The sequence below is a fragment of the Phlebotomus papatasi genome, chromosome 1 (genome assembly GCF_024763615.1).
Source record: "Phlebotomus papatasi isolate M1 chromosome 1, Ppap_2.1, whole genome shotgun sequence".
In the NCBI taxonomy this organism is placed as follows: Eukaryota; Metazoa; Arthropoda; class Insecta; order Diptera; family Psychodidae; genus Phlebotomus; species Phlebotomus papatasi.
In genome coordinates, this window is record NC_077222.1 from 30,391,105 (window position 1) to 30,410,298 (window position 19,194).

The 19,194-nt window shown below is 37.5% G+C and overlaps 1 protein-coding gene across 1 annotated transcript; it reads left to right on the top strand.

Moving 5' to 3' along the window:
• Window positions 1–86: 86 nt before the first annotated feature.
• LOC129799613 (replication protein A 70 kDa DNA-binding subunit) lies at window positions 87–19,099 on the top strand. The gene is made up of 5 exons (XM_055843647.1): window positions 87–243; window positions 327–571; window positions 11,960–13,208; window positions 18,631–18,825; window positions 18,884–19,099. Exons 1-5 carry the CDS (start codon window positions 208–210, stop codon window positions 18,995–18,997), a joined length of 1,839 nt encoding a protein of 612 aa, XP_055699622.1. The 5' UTR covers window positions 87–207; the 3' UTR covers window positions 18,998–19,099.
• Window positions 19,100–19,194: the final 95 nt, after the last annotated feature.

Below are 19,194 nucleotides of genomic sequence, written 5' to 3' on the forward strand. Positions count from 1 at the left end.
TAAACAAAACTCAATACGATGTTTTGGGATATTTTTTGTTTAGTGTCGCCTCCTGGTGGTCAATACGAAAAATTCTAAAACATCTGTCAATTTTATCAGTGAGAAAAGGCGCAAAAGTCGCGTTGTGAAGAGAAATATTGTCGGTCTCTGTTTTTTTCATTAACAATTTGCATTAAAATACATATTTGTGCATAGAAATTTGTAAAAATGAATTTTCCAGAATTGTCCAATGGAGCGATAAAGGTATTCAATCAGAAATTTAAGAAATTAAGGGATTTCGTAAGTTGTGAAATTCTAACCTTACGTCTGCCTTAATTCACTTTCAGCGTCTCATTGAGGGTTCTGATGAGCAACCTGTGCTCCAGATGCTGGGCATCAAGCTCATTCCCAACAATGAATCCGAGAGATATCGCCTACTCATCTCTGATGGCCAATATTTGCATAGTTTTGCAATGCTGGCCTGTCAACTCAATTACATGTTCCACAATGGAAGTCTCACGGATTTCACTATTTTCCGGCTGTCTCGCTTCAACACATCCATGGTTAACTCCAAGACAGACAGTGGAGGAAAGTAAGTAACTCAAAATAAATGCAGTTCTTCCCCTTCTTCTATTCCCTTTGAAAAGGAAAAGATGAAATCTTTTGTCTTCATGTAGCTTTCTTAAATGTAAAGGCATTTCAGAATCCCTGTCTCAAGCCTGTACCTCTTAGTCCAATTCACTGTAAATCTTTGTTCTGCTACCGTGACTGCAGGATATTGCCTTTATTTTTTAAGAGAAGCTTTAAAAAATCCAATAGATAAAATCAAAACCCATATCAAATCGACGGCTCCATTCCATACTATTCTAACTGTGTTATCATCACACTTGCGAATGTGAGAGTCCAAATGTGTAATTTGTGTGTTTGAATCATTTTATATTCAAAATTTGATCTATTTGTTGATAAAAAGGTAGACTTGGCCCGCAAAATTTGATATAAATTGATTTATAGCAATAATGCGAAAAATTAATGTGATTTTCTCTTTAATTTTTTAATGTGAAAAATATTTATGCTTTAGGTAAATTTAAACTTACTTTTGCAGGCCAAGTCCACTTTTTTATCAATAAATAGAAAAATCCCAAATATTAAGTGACTCAAAGACACAAATAATATATTTGGACGGTCACAAGCGACAATTAATGTGAATCACATTAAAATTTTAATGTGCAAGTGTGATAACGCCGTTAGATAGGTATACTATCTGATAGTCTTTGATAGTCTCTCTCCACGCCATTTAAGTTGAAATTTGGAAACTCGGACACTTAAGAAAGAGGCAAATTTGAAATTAATTTTTAAGATGAATATATTTTATATTCATTTTTATTAATTAGAAAAAGAAGCACATTCTCAAAATTCGGCCAATAAATTTTAAAAGTCGGACCAACTCAGTTAGAAAGTCGGCCATAGTAAATAATGGCAAATTGTCCAAAAATCCCTCGATTTTTTCACCCCTCCCTAAAATTTCTACCTTCCACTCTCCGGAGACTACTTTTTGTAACAAATCTTCGCGTTTCAGACGATTTCTGAGAAATGTCGTCACGCTGTTTGTCCGTCTGTCCGTCCGGCTGTCATCAACTACAGAGGCCAAACGGTTAGAGATAGAGACTTGGGACCTCTCGCGGGACCCCCCCATAAGTCGACCCGACCCGTCAAATCATTGCTCTACCTGCCGATTTTACTCGGAGGTTTTTTTGAATTTTAACGGTATATTCTAGTACATTCAGAGAAAATCTGCAGATTCTCGGCAGAATTTCTCCCTAGAAAATCTGCATAACCTCCATTACTTCACAAAAATATTGTTGATTTATGAAGAAACTGTAGAAGTTATAAAGAAAATTGTATGCTCTGCTTAACAAGCATTACCGAGTACACATTTTAGATAAGTAAAAAAACTGCGAGCAAAAATACTAATTTCTTAAAAATCGCCAATCGAATGATACAAAAACACGAAATTTTGGTCGACACTCTGTTTAAAGTTTTCACTTCACTTTTCTCTACTTGTAACACGGCGTCGCAGAATTCTTTATTTTATATAAACACCGTGATATCACTAAGAATAACTCTATAGAATTTTGCAAACTTCAGTGAAAAATTTTTCCATCTCTTCTGACACATCTTGTCTGGAAAGTCTGGAATGTAGAAAAAATCTACAGAATATCTACAGAAATTCGTCAGAGATTCGTCAGAAAATCTGCCGAAATATTCTGACGAATTTTGTCCCAAGCCCAAATAAAATTCGTAAGAATATCTACAGAATTTATCTGCAGATATTCTGTAAAGGTGTAGATTTTCTCTACAGAAATCTTAAAGATATCTGCAGATATTATTTGACGGGGAGGATCGTTAACATGCCCCTCATTTTCCCACCGCGCGTCCCCTTCCCCTCCAAAACAATGTTTTTTTTGGGATTGCTCGAAAACGCGTCGTGTGATTTTCTTCATTTTTGGATATGTTTTAGAGATTACCCAGGCGGACATTTTGTCCTTAGGCGAAAAGGGACAGATAATCCTAACCGGCTTATGTAGGTGAGATTCTTAATGTGAGGTAACTCGGAATGTATGCAAATTCGATTTAGAGCTGAAGTTGTGGGACGCCATTCAGTTATTTTGAATCAAAATCGTGAAATTATACAAATGTAGTAGGACTGTTGAGCCTGGAGGAGTTGGAGGGAGAAAGCCCGTCCTGACGAAGACTCTTCTAAGCCAACGGTACCAATCACTGTTCAGTTGGAGTGTAATCTTGAGGGGTGCTATAACTGCGGCTAACTTCAAGTTACGACATCGCTATAATACCGATAGATGGGGTTGTGAGCGCTCGGCGAGTTATTCCGAAGGCACAATCGAATCGGCTCCTCAGTCGGTCTTCACCAGTGAAGCAAGGAGGACGTCAGATTCGTGGCTCTCTCGGAATGGGCAATGGGGCTCACTTCCGGAGACAAGCGATGAAGGGTGCTCCAGCATGTTCTGGTGTGGGGCCTGTAGCATTCGTGCTACATATCAGAAGTGGGATAAGAGTCCACTTTAGTGCCGTGGAAGTGTTGTGGAGGAGGCTTCAGGTGTAAGAGAAGCCCAGGGGAGAATCACTCGGGGAATGGCGAGGAGGCTGGTTGCTGCGGGATGGAGGCTGTACCAGAAACGCCATTAGCAGAGAAGTTTTTTCTTTTTTAAATGCCATTTATTATCCAAAATTGAAGGAAATTGTAAATGAAAAAGTTGTCATAATGACAGAGCGACATTTGTGTGGTTTGAGTGTGTGAGTGGAGCTCCACAGAAAAAAGAGTGAATGTGAGAAAGAGATATACGACGACAGTCAATAAATAAGAATTTTGTCGTTTTATTTTGAAATCATATCCACGATACCCACCCTTAATTTGAATTGGTTCGCTGTTAAAATTATTATTCAGCTTCAGTCGCTTTAGCGAATGCAATAAAATTGGAAATAATTTTGAAAAGTGCAATTTTTAAAGCGGGAAAACGTTGACAAGTTCGTGGTGGGCATTATTCGATTAATACCCAAAAATCGCCATTGTGTCACTCAGCTGTGCTGTACCCAAATAGATTGCCCTCGTGGAAATTTTCAGTCGACAAGTTGAGAATAATTTACAATTTTACAGCAATATTAGTGCTATTGTTATCAGTATTTCAGTGAGAATTATTCAGAAATCTGGCGTATTATAAGGAGTTGTTGCAAAGGATTTTATTTGAAATAATTTTTGGTTCACTGTAAGTATTTTATGAATACAACATTGTCAATTGGCGTTGTTTCATGCGACAATTATTATCATTTCTCAGTCAAGGACGAACAATCATAATCGAGGAAAGAAGTGGCTGTATTGTGAGTATCCAGGGACAAGATTTCAATGCAATAAACACAAGAAGTGAGGTAAATGAAGGGTATGTTGGAATCTAATGTTTTGGTATAATTCTCTCAGGGTAACGATAACCTTGGTACAAGAAAATGCCACGTTCTCGTAGAGATATTCTCCAGGATAGAGAAAGCCATCAGGAGAACAATGCTCACATCAGTGCGAAGGACATCTCTGCGATAATTCCAACCTTTGGTGAAGAGGGTGAGAATGCCATTCGTGCTGAGGTATGGATAAAAAAGATTGACAGTCTCCGGGAAAATTATGGCTGGGACTCCAAAGTGACGATGCTTTATGCAGCAATGCGGCTTCGAGGGGCTGCATCTTTTTGGTATGAGACTGCAGAAACTTCCTTGACAGGATGGGAAGCATTTAAGGAAGAGCTTCAGGCTAACTTTCCGGACATTGTCTCAAGAATGGAGATTCACGATCTATTGAAGAACAGGAAGCGCAAAGCGGATGAGTCCATTGAGTTCTATTTCCACAAGACTGTCGCTATTGGAAAAAGAGCCAAATTGGACAATGAAACCATTATGGAATATATTATCAATGGTTTGGATGACGACACGAATAAAGGTGCAATAAAATCCAAACAAGTGACCACATTTCCAGACTTGTTGAAGGAAATTTTGGTTGTTTCAAATAAGAAATTGACTTCTCAAGAGACTTTGAAGCAAGCTAACAATAAGGAGAGTTCAGCAGCCAATGGCAACAAGGAGTTTCACAGAAGTCGTTCAAAGTGGCGCAAGTTCAACCGTGATAAGCGAGATTCAGATCGCTCTTACAGCTCCAGATATCAGAATAATACAGCGCGGGCAGAAGATGGACCCAGCGGATCCAAGTCAATTAAATGTGAGGACAACGAAAAATCTCAGAAGGACAGCAAGAAAGATTCCCGGAAGTGTTTCAGATGTCATAAACCTGGGCACATTGCTAAGGACTGCAAGGCAAATTTTCGGGAAGGGGTGGTTCAGGAGCTAACCACCCAGCAAAAAAATAAGGAGCTTCATAAGGTAGTACAAATTGAAGATCATGAATTTGAGGGTTTTGTAGATCTAGGTAGTGAGTGCACTACAATTAGGAAATGCGAGGTAGATAAAAAGAATTGGGAGGTTATTGATGACTCGATTTTGATTCATGGGTTCGCTGGAGGTGTTTGCAGAACACTTGGAAAAATTCAAAAGATAATTAAAATTGATAATTTTGAGAAGAGAGTCGATATTCATGTTATCCCAGATGATTTACAAAAGTATCAAATGATAATTGGTCTTGATGTATTTGATGATCCAAAAATAGTTGTAATTAAAAGATGGAAAGGTCTTGAGATTAGGAAAATTGAAGATCACAGTTTGCAAATTTTGAACATACGCTCTAATGATTCAAGTCAAAGGCAAATGATCAGTGCAGATATGATAAATGTGGGCAAGCATGTTAATGAGCAAGATAAAGCAAAATTGGTTCAGCTGGTAAATAAATATAGAGATTGTTTTGCGACGGGAATCCATGAAATCGGAAAAACCGGAATTGAGAAGATGAAGATTGAGTTATCTGAAAACAGGGTAATTGCCTATAAGCCTTATAGAGTAGCAGAGGGGCATAAGAGCCAATTGAAGAAGATTATACAGGAGCTTTTGGATAATGGAATTATTCAGAGATCAAATTCAGAGTACGCAAGTCCTGTTATACTGGTGCCAAAGAAGACGGAAGGGCTTCGTATGTGCGTTGATTATAGACATATTAATGCCATTACAAAGCGCGAAACGTTTCCCAGTCCCAATTTAGAAGAAGAGTTGAGTAGTTTCGCAGGGAAATCAGTGTTTTCCAATTTGGATCTCATGTCAGGGTTTTACCAGGTTGAAATTGAGCCTGATTCCAGGAAGTACTTAGCGTTTGTAATTCCTGATGGTAAATATGAGTTTGTGAGAGTACCATTTGGATGCACGAATTCTCCGGCCGTCTTTATGAGAGTCATGGCTAAAGTACTGGAGCCATTAAACAGAGAAGATATATCTTTGTTCATGGATGACATTCTGCTTTCCTCAAGAAGTGTTGATGATGCTTTAGTATTACTAGAGAGAGTTCTAATAGAATTGAGGAAGGCAGGGATGACGTTGAATTTGGAGAAATGTGAATTCCTGACTGCAGAAACTACGTATCTGGGACATAGAATTACTAAAGATGGAATAGCGCCAGGTGACAGAAATGTAGAGTCGATTAAGGAGTTTGATGTTCCGAAGTCCTTTAAGAAAGTTAAACGGTTCTTAGGTTTGACAGGATTTTTCCGCAAATATGTTAAAGATTACGCGATAATATCAGCTCCATTACGTAAACTGTTGAAGAAGGATGTGAAGAAGTTTTACTGGGGTGATGAGCAGCAGTCAGCCTTTGAGAAGCTAAGGCACATCTTGACAGATAAACCTGTTTTAGCGGTTTTTAATCCTAACGCGCGACATGAACTCCATTGCGATGGAAGTAAGAAAGGATTAGGTGGCGTGCTACTTCAGATTGAAGGTGACCTTCCACCCAAGGCTGTCGCTTACTTTAGTAAGGCTTTAACTCCTACAGAATCTAGATATAGTTCTTATGAATTTGAGACTATGGCTCTAGTGGAAAGTCTCAAGAGATTTTATTACTATCTCTTGAATAGAAAATTTACGGTTTTCACTGATTGTCGTTCGCTTGAGCAAACGAAAAAGAAAAGAGTGCTAAATGATCGTGTAGCAAGATGGTGGATGGAAATCCAAGCTTTTGATTTTGAAATGAAGTATCGCCCGGGAGCGCAGATGAGCCATGCAGATTGTTTGAGTAGATGTATGAGCGATGAAGTTGAAAACTCTGAAGATGAAGATTCATATAAAACTGAAGAAAGCGATTCTAATGGGGAAAAGGACGAGAAGAATATTTTAAAGATGTCAAAGAAGCCTGAGGATTGGATCGTAGCCTTACAATCAAGAGATGAGACGATTAAAGAAATCAAAGATATATTAAGCGGATCAGAAACAGTTATGAGTGACAAGCTGAAGGAAATTAAAAACAGTTATTCATTGAAGGCAGGAAAAATTTATAAAAAGACTGATGAAGGACTTAAATTTTACGTACCAAAAGGAGTGAGATTTTATGTGGTTCAGGCAGGTCATGATAAAATCGGACATCCAGCTTGGGCAAGAACGCTTGATGGTATCAGGGATAACTTTTGGTTTCCTAACATGAGTCAATTTGTTCGAAAATATGTTAATAACTGCATTCCTTGCAGCTTGCATAAGAAGGGTCCGGATGAAGAAAAGATTCATTTGCATGTAGTAGAGAATAAGCCTATACCTTTTCACACGTGTCACATTGATCATGCCGGTCCTTATCCTAAAACAAAATCACGCAAAGAATACATATTCGGTATTGTTGACTCATTTACAGGATTCACAATCTTAAGGGCTGTTAGATCTCCGGACGCTCAAGAAGCAATTAAAGTTTTAGAAGACATCTCGCAGATATTTGGAGTACCAACGATTTTGATCAGTGACAGAGGTGCGGCTTTTACAAGTAAAAAATTCAAAGATTTTTGTGAGAAAAATGTAATCAAGCATTCATTAGTAGCTGCAAAAACACCTAGAGCAAATGGGAAGATTGAGAGGGTATTTAGAATTGTAGGTGAAGGATTGAAGACAATGTCAGAAGGAGAATCTGGTAATGATTGGGAAAAGAATTTGTCAGCAGTTCAGTGGGCAATCAATAGTTTGCGAAATCGTATTACAGGTGAGTCTCCACAAGGAATTTTGTTTAATTATCGTCCTAGAAATCACGTGGGGAATCAATTGTTGAACGCGGTAATGTTGGAAAATGAAAATGATAATGATAACACGAGAGATATAGTAGAAATTAGAAAAAAGGTTGTAGAAACTGCGATCCGGAAGAGAAGAAATCAATCAGATAAGTTTAATCAGAAAAGAAAAGAACCGCCGAAGTATAAAGAGAAGGATTTGGTACTGATTAGATTTGACCCTCCAGCAACAGGATCGTCGCGTAAACTGTTGCAAAGATATAGGGGGCCTTATGAAGTTAAAAAGATTTTAAGCGCGGATCGTTATTTGGTAGGTGATACAGAAGTCACGCAGATGACCCAAAAACCATTTGAATCGGTTTATTCCGCTGAAAAGCTTAAGAGGTTTTGTGATCCACATGAATTAGGAATTGATGATGAGTTGGATGAAAAGGAGTCATAAGGCTGTAATGAAAAAATTGTGAGGAATAAGCTAAGTTGAAATGTAAACCATAAATTTGTTGAAGTATTGGAAGAATATAAATGAATGAAGTGTAAAATATAATTCAAGGTTGTTATTTCTTTACTCTTCGCACACTTCAAGATAATCAACACTTAATTCGAGATAAAAAGATTAAGTAGAATGGATGATCAACGATTCGCTGACAGGAAAATGAAGTTCTGGATAAGACTTGTATTCCTTCCGTTGCAGAATTGACAAGACGTTGCCGTATCATTGTCACCTTGTAAATAGTGTGGCATCAATTTTCTGTGTTTGGAGGCGCACGAGTGTGGTTCCCATTAAATTCTATACTCTCGAAATCGACTGGACGACACTTTGTGCTCCGTTTAAGAAGAAAGGTATTACACTGTTTTAATAGATTGCGCAGCGATTCCGAGGCCATTGCTGGTGGAATGCAAGTGTGGTTCCTATGTCTGTGAGACTGGAGAGCACTTGGTACGACGCTGGAAGCTAGAAAACAGTTGTTGATAATTCAGCGATTCCGAGGCTTATAGCCGGTGGAATGCAAGTGTGGTTCCATCAATGTCTGTGAAACTGGAGAGCACTTGGTACGACGCTGATAATTTGAAATACGAATGGATTGAAAAATCCGGGAAGAATAAATAATGGATGATACGTGTGGTTCTGTTACTTTTGTGAGACTGAATAGCACTTATCGTATTTAAAATTTGGTGTAACATATAGTTCTCTGATAGATTATTCACTCTTATGATGAGATTTTGATGGTTATATGATTTGATCCTTCAAAATATTGACATTTGTGAAAATGAACATGAGACGACCACATTTTCTGTTGTTTTCTCTCCTTTGATGAGGACATTCAAAGGTCAGGAAAGGCCGAATGTAGTAGGACTGTTGAGCCTGGAGGAGTTGGAGGGAGAAAGCCCGTCCTGACGAAGACTCTTCTAAGCCAACGGTACCAATCACTGTTCAGTTGGAGTGTAATCTTGAGGGGTGCTATAACTGCGGCTAACTTCAAGTTACGACATCGCTATAATACCGATAGATGGGGTTGTGAGCGCTCGGCGAGTTATTCCGAAGGCACAATCGAATCGGCTCCTCAGTCGGTCTTCACCAGTGAAGCAAGGAGGACGTCAGATTCGTGGCTCTCTCGGAATGGGCAATGGGGCTCACTTCCGGAGACAAGCGATGAAGGGTGCTCCAGCATGTTCTGGTGTGGGGCCTGTAGCATTCGTGCTACACAAATTTTGTATTTAAATCAAAATATCAAGGATTTGGATGAACTGCCACAAAAGTGATATATGGGTGAAATGTAGACCAGAATGTTCTCTATAATTTTGCCATAGAACTTGATCTCATCGATTACTCAGAAGCCAAGATAATCGAGGTTTTTTGTTTCTTAACTTGTTTTTTCATCCAGAGTTCCCCAAGTAGTCATTTGTTGAACTTCAACTATATCAAAGAATTGTTGTATTTTGTGGGACTTTCCATTTAAAACCCTATTTTAAGTGTCTTGGTCGAGTAGAAACAGTCAAATTGGCATCTGAGTGGTTTCAAAGCGTTTTTATGGGAAAAGTCCATTTTTTCACACTTAAACGGCAAAATAGGAGTGATAGCGTAGTCTGAGCGGAAAATGATGTATGGACGAAATGTAGAGACAAATGTACTCTACAATTATGTCGAAATAATCATCAAAATCGGTTCAGTGAGAGTCGAGATAATTGAGGTTATGTGATATTCAAATTGGTTTTTCGACTGTGGCGCCCCTGGTGTTGGTCCCACGAAGTTCAAATGCTCTAAAAAATTGTAGCACTTTGTGAGATCTTTCTTTTAAGCCCTCACTGATCAAAATCGGTCAAATAGAACCGGAGATATGATTTTTTGAATTTCGTGAACTTTGACCCTCATATCTCCGGTTCTATTATAACCACAGCGCACTTACGCCCCATTTTGGAAACGTTCTAGACTAGACTACAACACTCTAAAATTTGATTAACTTGCACAATGCCGTTTTTGAGAAAAATGAGTTTGAATTTCTATGAATTTTGACGCTATCGCAGCGCCACCTGTGATGACTTTTTGAACTTCCATCTGAAAGTGCTCATCGAGACGAAACTAAAACATCAAAATTTAGGTCAAAATGTTAATTAGAACCGGAGATAGAGGCCGGTCAATTTTCGAATTTTGACCCCTTGTAGCTCGGGTCAGGGGTTATGGATCGACTTAAGTATTTTTTTGTAGGATAGGTATAATCTGCGACATACTAAAATTTCAGTCCGATGCACAAAGGAATTTTTGAGTTATTTAATTTAGAAAATTGAAAAATCTTCTTTTTAAAAATAGCGCCCTTTTTAGTAGTTTTATGAACTTTCGATGTTAGAAGGGGAAGTGGCATTTCACGAGATCTTTCCAAAACTCTCTTGCTTTTTAAATTCTGACAATTAGAACCGGAGTTATGGCAATTTTAAGAATTTTTTTTACCCTATAGCTCGGGTCAGAAGGGTCGGAGGACCTTAAGTTAAGGTTGGTATTGATCGAAAGCTGTAAGGCCAAGTTATAGTATACTAAAATTTAAGCCCGATCGATGCCATAGGGGCGAAGCTATTGAGAAAACAAAAAAGGGGCGGTATTCAAAATGACGAAAGGAGGGGTGGGGGGTGGGGGGTCAATGCACCAAGTTGCAATTTTCACCCGATATATAACCTTTGCCGAAAACCGCAAGTCGATATCTCTTTTAGTTTGGGAGCTATTAAGCTCCAAAGAACGGCCGGATGGACAGACGGACGGACGGGAACGGTTTTTAGGGTTTTTAGCCATCCATATATTCGTGATCAGTAAGTGGCCAAACACATTCTAGCAAAGTTTGGGACCGATCGGAGGATAAGAGATTTTGTTAGGATTATAGTAGGTGAGATTATTAAGAATCTCACCTAATAGCGTTGAATCATTCCTAATAACGGTTTTTCAAGGTCAAAGGTTAAAAAGACACTAGAGAGCGCATTTATCAAGTAATGCGCTCAAGTAATCGAATACAGTAGACTCTCTCTCAATCGGGAATATGGGGCGAAATGTCATCCGGTTTAGCGATAGAATTGGGCGTCAAAGCCTTTGTAAATTCCACAAAAATCGCTCAATTATAAAGAATCACGATAAAATAGGAAGAACTGCAGCGAATTTGAGCGAATTAGCATCATAATTAAGCGTGAAAATTGTCAACAAAATTTGACGCCCGATTGAAAAAGAGCCGATTGAGTGAGAGTCTACTGTAGTTAAAAATCTTTAGATACAGTACTCAAGGAATTGAAATTTCTGATACAGACACCACAAAAGAACTGACTTAAGCTCCGAATGTTTAAAATAAGTAAAAATATCAAAATATTATGTAAAATTCGACAAATGGCAGCGGCTGCCACTTGGTCCTTCCGTGACACTTTTAGTTAGGGTTCTACGAAGTGTTAACGCAATTTGAATGTTTTATGAACCGGTTCAAATCGATTGAGAACCAGTAAATGGTAAATTATGCGAAAGCACTTCTGAGGTATATAGAATCTAAGTCACGAGTTCGAACATTTCACAAAACCTGGGACGCTTTGCCATCCCTTTTTTATAGCTATTTAGTTACTGATGCTTTCCAGATCCTCCAAATATTCAAGATTACTGAACTTTATGTCTTATCATTAAATTTTATTATATCTTGTCTACTAAAACATGTAAATAAATAATTATATAAAAATCTTCCGAATTGGAATAAAATAAGAATCAATTATCCTATAAAAGCTTTATGCTTACCTGTCCCTTAATCAACATTTCCCTGTAGGAGAGTGATTGTCCTGATGGAAGTCAATGTTCTTGTGCCTGGCTCTGAAGTGGGCAGAAAAATTGGCAATCCGGTCGGCCTAGAAATGAAGCCAGATCAAAGTAACGCCGGAAACAATATGGGAGCAAAAACTTCAGCTCCATCATTTGCTGCAAAGGGTAAGCAGCCGATGAACTCTTCAGGTTCCAGCTACAATCAGCGAAATGCTGCCAATCTCAATGATTCAATGTCACTCAGCACCTCAGTCACCCATCCCATTTGCTCCTTGACCCCGTATCAGAATAAATGGGTGATTAAGGCAAGGGTGATGCACAAGGCCAATGTGAGGACATGGAAGAATGATCGAGGAGAAGGGAAGCTGTTCAGTTTTGAATTGGCCGATCAGAGTGGTGAGATAAGGGCGACGGCATTCAAAGAACAAGTTGACAAATTCTACGATATGCTCGAAGTGGATAAAGTTTACTTTGTGAGCAAATGCACTCTCAAAGCAGCAGATAAAAGATTCAATTCCACAAAGAATGATTACGAATTAACACTGAACAATGAGACAATCATCCAAGAGTGCTTTGATGATGTTGATGTTCCAACAACAAATTACAACTTTGTGCCGATTTCCCAGATTACCAATATGGAAGCCAACAGCATGATTGACGTCATTGGGGTTTGCACAAATGCTGGGGATATCTTCCAGTTCACAGCTCGTTCAAGTGGACGCGAACTGAAGAAGCGTGAAGTGACACTGGCAGATCCCAGCAAGGCTAGCGTTACTTTGACTCTCTGGGGAGATGATGCTGAAAACTTTGATGCTACTTATCAACCAGTTCTGGCCATTAAAGCATGTCGAGTCACTGAATTTGGTGGTGGAAAGACAATTTCTCTCATTTCCAACAGTCAGATGAAGATCAATCCGGACATTCCGGAAGGTCATAGGATTCGTGGTTGGTTTGACAATGGAGGAAGTGAGGAGATTGATGTGAATGTCTCAACGCGAACAGGAGGCGCATCGGGACTAAAGACAGAATGGGTGACATTCCATGAGGCGAAAGTGAAGAATCTCGGGATGGGAGACAATCCAGATTATTTCCAGACCAAAGCCATTGTGCATCTGGTGCGTGTCAGCAATTGCGTCTACAAGGCTTGTCCACAGGCTGAATGCAACAAGAAGGTGGTGGATCAGGATGACGGAACCTACCGTTGCGAGAAATGCAACACCGCCTATGCTAACTTCAAGTATCGCTATCTCGTTTCGGTAAGTGGCAAATTTCGAAATTCTCTAAGGTTTTTATATCTCCGGCACACCTTTTAGATCAGGAAAATTTCATGAAGTCGGAATTCGAAGCCCTTTTTTTCTCATATTCTTTGCATATGTCTATCTCATTCTCTTGCACTCTTCTTCTTCTTTTAAACATCACACCAAATTCAATTTCGATCAATCGAATTTGGTATGCGAAAAAATGAGATAGTCATAAACAAAACATGTGAGAAAGAAAGGGATGCAAATTTCGTCTTCATGAAATTTTCCTGGTCTAAAAGGTGTGCCAGAGCGATTATTAACTAAATTTCGTACGTTGTAGCAAGCATTAGACTTTCGGCTTAAATGGGTTTCGTCATTCTCATGAATAAAATTATTTAAATTACTCATTCTTCGGAATAAAAAATCGCCAATTCAAAATTCCAGGAGACCGATCTGATTTTTTTACGATTTTGAGATTTTGTTGTACTTAGAAATTTAATTTATGAATTTTTTATGTTACCAACAAAATTGTTTTCTTTGGAAATATTTTTCAAAATTTTATCTTTGCATTTATTTTTTTAATTTGAAGTAAATGGTCTCAAAACTGATTTACTCTAGTCTAGTGCTTTCAATTGAAACGGAATCAACTGGAAAAACATGCTGAGGTGGCACACCTTTTCGATTGAGTGATGATAGCTATCTCTGTCAAATTAAAATTGAAATTGAAATTTCAATTTTCATTTGACAGAAAGAGACTAACATATCTTATTTCAGTTTGAACACTGAGAAAAAAAGGGGGTGCGATTAACTTTTTTTCCTCATAACTTTAACACTTTTTAGGTGTAAAAATATATCTACATTTTTAATGTTAATTTTACACCTTTTCAAGGGTAAAATTAACATGAAAAAGGGTTACTTTAACCCCTAACATACCTAAAAGGGGTAATATTTACACCGATTTTGGATCAATATTGCAGGATAAAATTAACATTTCCGGAATGTTATTTTAACTTTTTCGGATTTCTCTCATAGTGAAAGAATAAGAGGTAAAATTTCAATCGATTGAATTTCACTTAATTGAAAACGTGTGCCATCGCCATAATTATTTAGATTTAAAAGCGAACTAAATTGATATCTTTTGTAGAAAAAAAACATATTTTAAAAGGTGAAAAGTGAAAAATTTGATTTTTTTAATAATTCTCAAAGAAAAAGAAGAAAAATAAACAACTCAAGCCCTTTTCGACGAATGTATTTCGAAATGCCTTCCAAGCGTCTTCTTATGGACAAAGTTTCGAAAATCCTCCAATTACGCTATGTGCCGGGTAATCTTTGAAAATGTGTATGTTTCGTTCCTGAGAAAAAAATTGCCCCAAGTGTGTCCTGACTAAAATAGAAAAACTTGCTTCAAACATAGCTGGAGTTTAAAAAATTCGAAAAATGATTGCGAAAACCAGACAAAAAGACATTTTTGCTTCACGTTTTGTACACCTAATGGCCGAAGTACTTCCTGTGAGAATATAGAAATGTTTCGAACGTTAAAATGTATCTGTTATAAGGAAAACAAAACCAACCAGTTCTGTAACAATATGAATTCTGTAACAATATGACAATGCCATATGACAAATTTAAAAGTTTTTGTGTGCTAAATTCGAAAGAACTAATCGCAAAACCGATTGATATTAGTTACTAAAAGCTTCATAGAGCTCATTGAAATGGCTATTCCATGCTCACTGGCCTTAAATGTTGCCCTGCTCTGGAATTTACGATAAAAGTTTGTCATATGACATTGTCATATCGTTACAGAATTCCCCTACTGGTTGCTTTTGTTTTCCTTATAGCAGATACATTTTGACGTTCGAAACATTTCGATATTCGAACAGAAATTACTTCGGCCATCAAGTGGATGAAATGTCAAGCAAAAATGTCTTTTTTTCTGGCTTTCGCAATCGATTTTCGATTTTGTTTTTAATTCCACCTATGTCTGAAGCAAGTTTTTCTATTTTAGCCAGGACACTTTTGGGGCATTTTTTTTTCTCAGCAACGAACCACTGGAGACATTTCGAAATACATTCGTTGAAAAGGGCTTGAGTTGTTTATTTTTCTTCTTTTTCTTTGAGAATTATTAAAAAAATCAAATTTTTCACTTTTCACCTTTTAAAATATGTTTTTTTTCTACAAAAGATATCAATTTAGTTCGCTTTTAAATCTAAATAATTATGGCGCTGGCACACATTTTCAACTGAGTGAAATTCGTGAAATTCAATCGATTAAAATTTTACTTCTTACTCTTTCAAACTGAAATAAGATATGTTAGTCTCTTTCTGTCAAATGAAAATTGAAATTGAAATTTCAATTTTAATTTAACAGAAAGAGACAGCTATATCTTATTTCAGTTAGTCTCTTTCTGTTAGGTGGACAAAGTTCCACTTACCTTTTATTGAAGACACTATTTGAGAATCAAACTCTAGATCTCAATGGGAAGACTCTTCGTAATAACAACTCTTAAAAATATTACTAAAAAGATTGTAAGAAAAATTATATTAAAGTCAGTCTTCTTGCTTTGATTTTCCCCACAAAAAAAAAAACAATACAATTTCACACCCTAGACACTTCGAAATTCGAATATGAAGTATTTCGGCCACCATGCGGATGAATCGAGAAGTAAAAATGTCTTTCCCTCCCAACGAGCACCAAAATGCTAACCAATTTCAATTCAGCTGAAATCATATGTATATTTTCAGCTGCATTATGCTAACATTAAAACGACACTCGCATGACAGTAGCAGTTCCATATATTTGGTTAGCACTTTTAATTCGACAACTGCTAACCGATCAGCATATTTTTGCTGATCGACTCAGCAAAAATATGCTGAAAACGCTGTTTTTTCAGTTCTAATTGTGTACGCTAGGTTTGACTTTCGAAATTGATTTTCGAATATTGAAATTCCAACTGTAAATGAAGTAACTGGCATCAAATTGGTGAGAATCGGGGAAATCTTTCTTACAAGGAAAGTCCTCCAACTTGAAATCGACTTGGTCAATGAAACTTGGTATATCCCCTTATTTAGACCCAAAGAATTCATTCGGCAAGGTCAAAAAGGTCAAAAAATGGTTTTTCGTATAAAGACAATGGTGACAGACAGCGGCTTAGAATATTCTTTGTATCCACAAATTGACCCTAGGAATCCAAATTTTTTTTTGACACACTATTACAATCTGTATAATGAAATACAATAAGTAATTAGTTTGACTATATTTGAATAGAAAACATTGACTCGAGAAAGTACAAGCCCAGTAGCTTGCCTTTCATAAATAAAAGAGTAAAAAGAAAAAAAAATTAGTTGTCAAGATCCAGGATCCTATTTCTTTTTAGCCTACGTTTAGGTTGAACATATAAAAGTTTACGGACAAGAAAATTAGGGTGAGCCAAAAGCCTTTCACGATGTCTACGAGTGGAACGCTGTATTTCTTCTTTGACTGTGGGCATGTTTAAATCACCCCTTATAATGGTACCAGGCACGTACCAAGGAGCATTAAGAATGTTTCTCAACATCCTATTTTCAAACCTTTGAAAGATCTGAATATTAGAATCCGAAGCAGCACCCCAAATTTGAATACCGTACATCCATTTGGGTTTCACAATAGTCTTATAGAGTAGGAGTTTGTTTTCAACTGAAAGATGAGAGTTTCTTCCTAGCAGCCAGTACATATGCCTGACCGTCTCACTAAGATGCAGCCTTTTAGTCCAGATATGCTTTTTCATCGTTAGGCGCCTGTCAAGATGAATTCCCAAATACTTCGTGTCTTCCTTGTGCGGTACCTGGACTCCAAGAATACCGGTGGACAAGATCCCCTTCTTAGGCTGCATGTCACGTGGGTAGACTTCTGACCATTGATTTTTATTTTCCATTTACGGGACCATGTTTCTATGACACTCAAGCTACTCTGAAGCTCATTGGAAGCCTTCACCGGATCCTTATTTGTAGAGAGCACGACTGTGTCGTCCGTATAAGTCGCAAGCAGATTTCCAGATGTCTTACGCATATCTGCCGTATATATTGAATAGAGGACTGGTCCCAACACACTACCCTGCGGAACCCCAGACGCAATAGGTCTGAGATCACTAGTCGAGCTTTGAAACTTCACAAAAAATGATCGTTCATGCAGATAAGATTTCAAAATAAGAAACCATTGAGGAATCCAAATATGATGTTAATTTTTCCTCCACGCCTTTTTTTTCCTCTAAAAACAGGTTTTTTTCGAAATATATATAACGATCCATAGTATTCTGTCGAAAAACATGTTTTTATAGGACAGGAGGACGTGGAAGGACAATTAAGATCATATTTGGATTCCCAGGGTGAACTTGTGAGGAGGTACGAAGAATATTCCAAGCCGCTGTCTCTAACCATTTAGCGTCTTCACACGAAAAACGCATTTTTGACCTCTCCGGCCCTGCAAATAAAGTGAACAAAAAATCTCTGAAATCTAGAACTATCACCAATGAATTCCTTGGGTCCAAATTAGGGGATATACCAAGTTTCATTGACCAACTCGATTTCGAGTTGGAGGACTTTCCTTGTTAATGGTTTGCTCCTGAGATAAATTTTCTCCACGCTCTGTTATAACTTCCCCAAGTGTGTCTTGACTAAAATGGAAAATCTGGCAGACTTTCTATTATACTTCACGACTATTATAACCGTGCTATCACACTAGGATTTTTCCAATTTGTAAATTCAATTTAATTTTCAGATGACTTGCTCATCTGCGCTATTTTGCATTAAAAATCATTTGAATTGATATATTGATATATTGATATTGATATATGGCTGTGAGAATTTTCAAGTAAATTATAGAAATTTTATAATGCTCAATTGGCTCAATTGAATTTAAAATTAAATTGTGAAAATCCTAATCTGATAGCACCCTAAGACTTATATATTTTATTAAGCCCTGAATTCTTTCTTCAGAAATGTTGGGCTGTCGTGAAACCCTGTATAGCTCGCAGGCTCCCCTTTTACTTTAATTAGAAAACCGTTAATGTCTGAAATATCACATGTAAGAAGACTTGTGCCCTTAAATAGAAATGAAATCGTGTAAATCCCACGAATCTTTTGAAGAGAGATTTTATGCGCCGAAAGGGCCGAAAGATAGTCAAAGTATCCCAGGCTGAGCTCAATTGGCGACTTTTATTTCAAAATGAAGGTTTTGTATTAAAATTCCTCCCATTCACTGTGTAATGCACCGCTGAGTCGTAGAAAATCTCCCTGAGTGGTTTGTTTCTCAGATAAAATTTCCCTTCCACCTGTTATAATCCCAGAACTATGTCTCGGCTAAAATAGAATGTATAACAGTTTTCTAGTAATATGATTTCTCAAGTAGGCGTGGCCTAAAATTCACTTGAATTCCAAAAATTTCGTACTTTACATTTTCATAGATGAGCATTGGCGATTGGACATCCAATCGTTGGGTGACATGCTTCAATGAAGTCGCAGAGCAGATTATCGGGAAGAGTGCGCAGGAAATTGGTGAATTGCTGACCAACAATCCGGATGAGGCAGAGGCTGTGGTCTCAAGCATTCATTTCAGTGCTTATATCTTCAAGTTGCGCATCAAGATGGAGCATTTTGGGGTAAGTGATTGCATTTCTTTTTAATTTGAGCATTTTGTTTACGGTTTCGATTTGCCAGGATACAAATCGCAACAAAATTACTGTTGTGGGCGCAACTCCCCTCAACTACAAAGATTACAATGAATATCTCATCAAGCATTTGTCTGAACTCACTGGAATTACAGCTAAGTAAACTTAAGTAAGCTAAGTAAACTTCTCATTTTTATATTATACGAGTTTCATTATGTACTCTCTTGATTTTTTTTTGGAATTAGAAATAAATGAATAAACTGTAGATTAGGAGTTTTGAAAATCAAATGAATTGACTTAGGTCTTAAAGAGCCGGTACTAACTTTGATGGATCAACAACTGTGCTATCTGCATTAACTA

Coding starts and splice junctions, on each gene's coding strand:
- LOC129799613 (XM_055843647.1), top strand. CDS start 208: ATGAATTTTCCAGAATTGTCCAATGGAGCGATAAAG. Junction 13,209..18,630: donor AGTATCGCTATCTCGTTTCG/GTAAGTGGCAAA, acceptor ACATTTTCATAG/ATGAGCATTGGCGATTGGAC. Junction 18,826..18,883: donor TCAAGATGGAGCATTTTGGG/GTAAGTGATTGC, acceptor TCGATTTGCCAG/GATACAAATCGCAACAAAAT.